General features: G+C 37.5%; 1 protein-coding gene across 1 annotated transcript in view; it reads right to left on the reverse strand.

Moving 5' to 3' along the window:
• Nucleotides 1-8,675, reverse strand: part of fbxl17 (F-box and leucine-rich repeat protein 17) — a 203,787-nt gene that overhangs the window by 51,948 nt on the left and 143,164 nt on the right. Inside the window, exon 9 of the mRNA XM_017042934.2 lies at nt 8,470-8,546. Within this exon, the coding sequence (XP_016898423.1) occupies nt 8,470-8,546 (77 nt within the window). The remainder of the gene's footprint in view (nt 1-8,469; nt 8,547-8,675) is intronic.

Raw genomic sequence — 8,675 nt, forward strand, 5'->3', positions numbered from 1 at the left:
TATATATATATAAATAAACCTGTATAATTACTTAAGGACAAGGTTAGTCCTCTGTAGTGATAAAAGCTGTATTATTTACAATAAAATAACAGTTTCATTGTTCTTGACTACCGTTGGTTTTGTCAAATTTCTCCTTCAGTCTGTCTCTTACACCAAGGCTTGGGGGAAAAATAACATGCTGTTTTATTTTATTATCGTAATAATAACAAAAACATATGGAGACGACCAAACGTGGATACAGATTGGCATCGATCTTTTTTGGTGCCTCATGTAATATGACATATTTACCTCATGAATGCCAGATACCTTGGTGCAAACAGGGAATTGTACTATCGCTGTTTACATCCCATTACGTTTGACAGCGTAGAGTCTTTATGGAGGGGAATAACTGAGAAAACAATATGGAGATAAGGCAAGCAAACACAAAAAACCTCGAAAAAAACTGCTTTACAAATTTATCAGTGTTCACTGACATCACATGAAGATTTTATCCTTTGTGTCGTTCTCATTCCAACACAACCATTTGACTCAAATGGTTGTAGCAAAGGAGCTAACAGTTGGCGTATTCCCCATTTTTTGAGTACATTTTTAATCAAAACTTGAGAAGAACTTAAGAAAAAAATTTAACTTCCTAACTTTCTTATAGTATGTTGCAGTGACTTGTTAAGACTCCATACCATACAGTACAATCACCAATGTCATGTTAGAGGCATTTCAAGCGGACATTTATTCCACTAGTGGTGTAAAACAAATATAGTGGACGCTGATTTAAGACCTGAAGCTAACGTGCTAGCGTTTGCTTCTAAAGTGTAGCCTAATGGCCTTCACACATTGTATATAGCAGCATAAGAACCACCTGTCGTTTTCATAGCTTGAGAGGTAGTTACCGTGCGCTTTCTGCTGCTTTTATGCTAAGTAAACTTGCCCTGTAAAAGGTACCATGAAACTCTGGGGAGTAAGTGTGTGTGTCAGAAATTCCTCTGCAGCTATGGCAGCTACAAACACGTACACACATCAGTGAAGACCCACACACACACGTGTACCACAATACTTCATTCTTGAGGTTCAGCTCAAGGGGAGGGACAGAGAAGCCCCATCTATCAACGTACAGTGCATTTAGGATAAAACGCCTCGGATGAAAGCAAGAGCTGAAAGATGAATGGAAAACAACATGAGAGGGGAAAAGAGAGGAAGAAGGGGCCTGGTCCTGGAAGAGGCCTGGTCCTGGAAAAGCATTTGCAGCAGGGAAAAAGGAGAGACTGTAGATGCTATTTTAACCTAGTAATATGTATAAGGAAAGTGAACGAAAAAAGAGAGTGAGACTAAATTAAAATGTTTACATACACGGTGACGGATGTGTAACTATAGAGGGACACAACAGTCGTGTTGAAAAAGTCGGTCAACTGTCAACTGATGAAATGACAGGACCATAGGAATATGTTTTGTTGGTTTTTTTTTAAGGACTGTCAAAATTAACACAATAACCGTTATAATAAATCTATTTGTGAAATTGATAACATGAAAACATATTTAACCACATTATGAAGAATGACATACACTGTATATTCAATACAAAATACAAACTATACACTAAAGAGTTTTAGTTTCACCAACCTCAAGCTTAAAACATTGCCTCCACCCTCAGCATGAATTCAACTTCAGGTGAGATAACAAGTAGACTGAAGCAATTGAAGCAACATTGGGAAGCACTGTAGACTTAACAACTTTTGAGTTACATTTATGCATATTTTTATTTACATTTTCCATATCAATAAATAATAATTATTGAATAGAAACTGGTGTGAAACACATACGTCAACCAGCTTCATTTGTATTTCTGTTCTTTCAACAATGTAGACGTATCCACAGCGTCTATGTAACTGTTTCACTGTCCAAGTTATTTTTACTTCCCAGTCTGCTTGGCACAAGAGGCTCCAAAACAATGACACTACTCAATAATTCTCATTTGCTGTTGCCGTCTACTGCAAAAAGCATCATCAAAAAGTAAATATCAGAGCTGAATTGCCAGAAAGTTGTTGCAAAATGCAGGAGCAGAAGAATTACACAAGGAACTTGGCTTTGTTTGAACTGCCGTTAGCAAAAACGTGACATGTACTCTCTTCTAAAAATATTCAGTATTGATGGTCCAACAACTTCAAGTGTTAGACTACGTTACAGGAACATGTCAGTTACCTCACATTCTGTATGCAGAAAATGAACTGAACTCTGACTTCTGTCACTCTGAGAGCCAGAAACAATTCCTCTGATTTCACAACCAGGACTGACACTGCTCCCTTCTCTAGCCTCTCACTCCCACAGGTCTCTCAGGATCTTGTATTTGCACAGATGTACACAGGAGGCCGTGACTGACAAGGTAAGGGATCGTGGGGAAGCGTGCGGTTGAAAGAGGACAATTACCATATGTAAAGGACGGAGGTGCCAAGGTCTCTCTTTCTGTCTCCAGATAAATGCGACGGTGCTACGAAGGACAAGATAAGCAGTGGCTGATAGACACACTCACACAGTGAAGACTCACGAATGGACACATGTGAGTCCAACAGATACAAACATGAGAAGAAAAGACCATCTCAGATGAGCGTGAGAGGGAGAAGGGACGGGCAGATATCACTGCAGGTGGCCTGCAGATACAGTATGGTCCACTACCTGTGTATGGGTAGGTAAATGGGAATGACAGTGCTGTGGTAATCAGTGATCTGATTAGCACTGGGAGAGAAGCAGAGAGGCTTTTCCCATCAGGATCAGGTTTAAAACTTTTATCTAATAGTGGTACTTTTATTTCTGCAGGGGTAACAGCCAGACTGAGACCCACCATGTCACTCATGTGGTTTAGGGATTCAGGAACTTTCCCTGCATTTTGTTATACAGTACAAAGGTTTATATAAAATGTTTCAAGACATCGCCTTTATATAAGTCTCAACACTTCTGTAAGCGGTATCACCGCTTACAGAAGTGTCAAGCGATATTACTGACTTCTTTTTCAAATTCTGGGTGATTTTAATTTGAATTTGGTTTTAAGTTATATTTAATTATATTTTTAAAAGTTTGCGTATTTAGGTAGAAAAGTTTAACACAACAAAAACATAATATTCAAATTTCAGAAACGTGTCTCAACATGTTTTAGATTCAAATGCCTTTAAAAATTGTAACATCTGTCTAAATACCATCTTTGATCTACCATTGATATGTTATCTGTTTAAACTACCACAGCAACGAGAACCTTCAGACTTCGTATATCATGTTCCTTTTTTCCAGAAGATGATTCTGATGCTTTTTGGTTGGATTTTGTCAATTAAAATATATAAAATAATATACAATACAATATTTTTAATAAAATATTGATGTTCATAAAGAAATTCACTCCAGTCAATATCATTAATTTTAAATTTTACACACAGCCATTTAATTTAAAACCTAATTTTGTTTTAAATAATAAGTAAATAAATCAATAAATATTTATGAATATATTTTATAATAGTAAATTTTACTAAATGTACTAATTTTTTTTCGTGGTTTCAAGTCCCTCTTCTCAGCAGGCAGGCAACCTCTTCACCTCCTAGTTCTACAGAAAGTCCTCCTTTTAAAAGGTTTGCTTTAAATTTTTTCCTTTGCGTGTTTTGGGGCCTTTAACTAGACAACATTTCTCCCTGTAATAAAGTAGCAATTTGTTCCCAGTTGTAACCTGTGTTTCCATTTAAACCTTAAAAAAAATACAGTCTACATCTTAATGTGATTTTCTAGCAAAACAAAAGTTAATTCAAGGTTTTTTAGTTCACTAAAGTGCACGGAGCCTGCAAATGGCTGCGTTAAGTGGGCACATAGTTTAGAAGTTCTTAAACAAAGGGTCAGGACTTGAAGCAGACAGCTGGAAGGTCTCTCTCTGAAAAGATGAGTTGTGTTATTGAAAGGAACTCCAGTCCCAGGGTAATAGTAAATGTATTCCATATGCTTTCTCTGCTCTCAGAGTCTAAACAGCAAGATAACTTCCAGTGACTGATTACATGTGGGTGTACTCCATACAGTTTTTGAATTCCCCTGTCCACACGTCTGACATCAAGATAATAGCTTAAAAGATAAAAAATGTCAACTGTTCTTTTTCCTAAAGACAGGCAGAGCTACAGTAACGACCCATAAATTAGATTTTATTGCGTTTAAAGCTGTAATGGTTTTTGAATGCCAGGGAAAAACACAGATTATGATACGTAACGCAGAGCAACTCACAAAGCACCAGTATCTTTATGAATGTACACAGGGAAAGTAAGTCAAATACATCATGTGTGCCTGAACTCTGAGAGCATCAACAATAATTATAAAAGATGTCTCTGTTGTTGCTCGATGCTCATTAGGACAACGTTCCTATCAGTCATGAGTAATGACGACATTTCATCCATGAATGCTCCAGCTGTGACTCTGGAGCCGCGGGTTGTTGTTTATCAATCTGCACCAAGATTTATAAGGGATAATAATTATAAATAAAATTCTTTACTGTCAAAGTGGGCTAGCCCTGGTTCTGTGTGTGTGTGTGTGTGTGTGTGTGTGTGTGTGTAAGGTACGATTCAAACCAACTTATTCAAACCAACATGGAAAAGGCTGAAACGATTACATTTTGTTGAAAGTATAGAATACTTTTACTGACCTTCCAGATTTTTTATCTTTTATATAAATATATATATTTTTTGTGGCTGGAATCTGAAAGATCTTAAAAAATACTAATATTCTTTATATCCAATTTTTACTCAATCCAAATCTTACACAGCACTTTTCAAGCTTACGGGGATCATTTTTAATTATTAAGTAAACTAGATTTTAAAGCCTGACTGTCACTAATATAATGCTAATTATATATGTGTATATATAGTATTTTTGTTGTTGTTGTTTTCCAATTAGTTTCCAATAGTATGTATATATTTATATACATGTGTATGCATACATACATCTATATGAATATATGTGCATATTTGTAAGTATATAAATAAATAAAACATATAAATATGTATTTTTAATGTACTAATTAAAAAAAGTAATTAATTAATGACTTTGACTTAATTAGACAATTTTTTTTTTTTTAATTGTCAAAAACCAATTTAGCTCCATGGCAACAGCACCCTAAAAAGATTAGGGGCAAATTTGACATGAGCAAAGTTTCAAAAAATCTAAGTTTAAATTTAAAATAAAAACATTTTTATACTATAGTATAATTTTAACCAAAGTCCATTAAGACAAAGCTGCAGTTGTTTGGAGTGCCCTCATCTCTAGAACTAATGGAACTTTCACTAAGATCATTAGCCCCCAAAAAGGGCACCATCCTGGCTTTTTCCATTTGTGTCCTCCGCCTCAAAAAATAATCTCTTAACCCATCTGTGCTGGGAGTTAAATTACATGTTGCCCAGCTCTGTCTCTCTGTCTGTCGTCTAAACCTGTCTTTATGTCTCTGCCTGTCCTCCAAGCTTCTATAAAATCACACAGGAAGTGAAAGGCGGGAGGAGATAAACACACACACACACTCAAACATGAGGCTTGTGGACATCTCAAATGCACTAAGAGAGGGCATTAATAAAAAATAATTAGCACAAAAGATGGTCAGAAGAGAACGACTCGGCCGAGCGGGCAGATGCAAAATCTCATTTCTGTTATTTAATTTACCGGTGACTGAAGCAGGAAATCCACCAATCATTTTGTTACAGAACTGAGTTCCTAGGGCAGGCATCGCTGTCCTGACACACACATACATGTAGATGTGCACACACCCAATCATCAGGCAAAGAGGGCCAGAGGGGACATTAGTGAAGGAAGATCAGATGTCACCAATTCAAAGGGAGAGAGAGAGAGAGAAAGAGAGAGCTATAAGTACAGAGAGGGGGTGGGCGCCTTCCAGGTTTAATGTACTATTGTGATCCTACAGTCATTAATCAAACACCGGCGGACACACTCCCACATAATGTTTCTTACACACGCACATTTAAGGTTCAAGTTCACAGAGGTCAAGGTGATTATTGTCACAGTTACTCATAGCCACTGGCAGCGAACGACATCTCCCGATGGAGAGCAGCCACCGTCTAAAGGATGAACACAAATGAGCACATACACGGAAATCACAACTTCCCTGCAGAAACCTGTGTAATTACTGCATTAACTCCACTCTGCCTCTCTGTGCATTGTTCTCCTGTATCCGACGCAGAGCAGAGAACACTTAAAATTATTGGTTATGAGTGGAAAACCCGGAAAGACAGCAAGGAGGTCTGCTGAAGTTTACGTGAAAGCAGAAAATTCAAGCTCGGGCAGATAAGGAGCCAAGAGCCGGAGCTTTAAATTGCTGACTCGGGTGCCTGTCTGAGTACAAATTAAACTGCAGGAGTCCAGCTTCTAATGATGGGACTGCAACAGATATTTAAGTGGATCAGTGTTATTTGTTATGCAGGGACACAGAATAGTCGTGAATAACACGCTGTCATTTTAAATTAATTGCTCATAAAATATACATTTTTTTAAGTGCATTATTTTAATTCACAACATTATTTGGAAACGTTAGAAACAAATGTGACTATTCAGAACAATAATCTACACATTTTTCATAACAAATAAATGCAACTAATGCAGTTGACAAGGAGAGACAGGAAGACGACAAATGAAATTACCCTAATGGCCTGAGAGAAATGGCTTCAGAGTCTAAATAAATATTCAATATTTTCATTTGTTTTATTGTTGAATGATGTTTGGTTTTTTTTTCTTTCTGTATTGTTAGCAGTTTAATGAAGTGCTGCTGTGTCACAAGACCAAGAGAGTCAACCTGCTGGAACAAATTCCACTTTGAATGTTATGTGTAACATGTGTAACAGGTTGGAATTAAGTCCATGACATGTCCATGAAGGTTGGGACTAGGTGTACTGTTGGTTTTGTGAAGTTACAGAACACACCTGCAGAAGGTGCTGATTTCAAGAGGTCTCTGTTGTTAAAGCCTTCTTTTCTATTTTGGTAATTTTCTGTAGTCAAATACAGTATGTCTGAGGCCCAGGAGTGGAGAAAAGACCTTCCCATACTTCTTATCTGCAGCTAATCTACTGTGAAGGAGAACAGCAGCCTCCACACCAGCTCCACCCTTAAATTAACTGCTGTTCCATCTTTGTACTTTTTGTGCTTGTCGCCTGTTTGGTTTAGCTCAAGCCTACTTTATCAAAATTTCCCATTGACTCACCTGTCTGCCTCCTCATTTGGAATCAACAGTGTTGTTTCAGCTTGTCCTTTTCTGCCACTGCCCAGGCCACAGCCCTGCCAGCTTTAATTGCTTTCCTTGGGCCTCATTCACTAATATGTGCACACAAATGATCTCACTCTGCACAAAGTAAGAGTTGACTCCTAAGCAATAACCAAGGCGGTGAATGCTGACTTTCGAACTGTCGGAGTTGTTAAAAGAGCCAAAAAAGAAATGTTGACCAGAATTTGAGGAACAGAACAAGGACAAGCAATGAAACACTGCTACAGGGAGGCTCCAGCAATTAGACAGTGATGCTTAGAGGAGTGAATGGTTGGTAGGATGCTGCCGATGAGGAGTGAAAAGACAACTGGGCATTTCACTGCACTCCTGCAGCACACAGGCTCACAGATGATATTGTTCAGAACCTATTTATAACAATCTGCAAACGGCAAATGTTGTTTTCACTCAAGTGAAATTCAGTTGTGGTAAAAGTCAAAATCCTTTCTGTTGCAATGTCAAAAACATATACGATTAAACTTGAATTATAGCTAATGATTAGTTATAGTTATATAGTACATATATAACTACATAGAAATTTGTATATGTACATATATACATATATATGCACATAAAAATATAAATGTATATTTATATATATATATACCATACACATACATGTATGTGTATGGTGTATAGCATACACATACACATAGCACAGCATGACTTTTGACTTTGAATTTTATGTGTCATACATATCAGGTATGTAAACACACTACAACACAGGCAAAAATATTGCAGTAAAAATGCAACTGGTTCTGTAAGGTGCAGTCATGTTTTAATTCATGTAAACTTTCTGGTAAACATGATTGGTGTGAACAGGAGAGTTGTAGAGAACATAGTCAGATCCTAAATGCAGTGCTGTGATTTCGTGGCGATACAGAGACACCACTGTGACGTTGTCACTGAGACCATGTAAATACCACCAATCCACTTAAAGAGAAGGAAAACTATAAAAGTCCTCCTGCCAAGTTAACAGCGCTGAAAACAACCATGAACGGCACCGAGGGGATCTAGCTGACAATGTTTAATTCTTTGCAAAACTTTTCAATAATACTTTTACTGTTTACAAGTCTCATAAGAGGGAAAATTGTAAAACCAAATGAGTCCTGCACCACAGACGTGACTGAGGGTAATAATAGTTATGATAATTATGTCGGCAGTTGACTGCAACAAAGGGACAGTGATGGAGAATATCTTACCGTGGTCTGTGATTTTACAAGACACAAGGTAGAGCTCCTTCAGACTCCTTCCTTCCTTGGCGATGATTTCCACACACCTACAGGCAGACAGAGAAACACAGGGAAGAAACGTTAAGGTGTCGCTCGAGGCATCTGTGTTTACATTCACTTTTCACTTTTCTTTTTTGGCTTCGAGGCAACTTTGAGAAACACTACAAGCCTGTTTC

The sequence above is a fragment of the Cynoglossus semilaevis genome, chromosome Z (assembly GCF_000523025.1).
Source record: "Cynoglossus semilaevis isolate Cse_v1.0 chromosome Z, Cse_v1.0, whole genome shotgun sequence".
NCBI classification, from domain to species: domain Eukaryota; kingdom Metazoa; phylum Chordata; class Actinopteri; order Pleuronectiformes; family Cynoglossidae; genus Cynoglossus; species Cynoglossus semilaevis.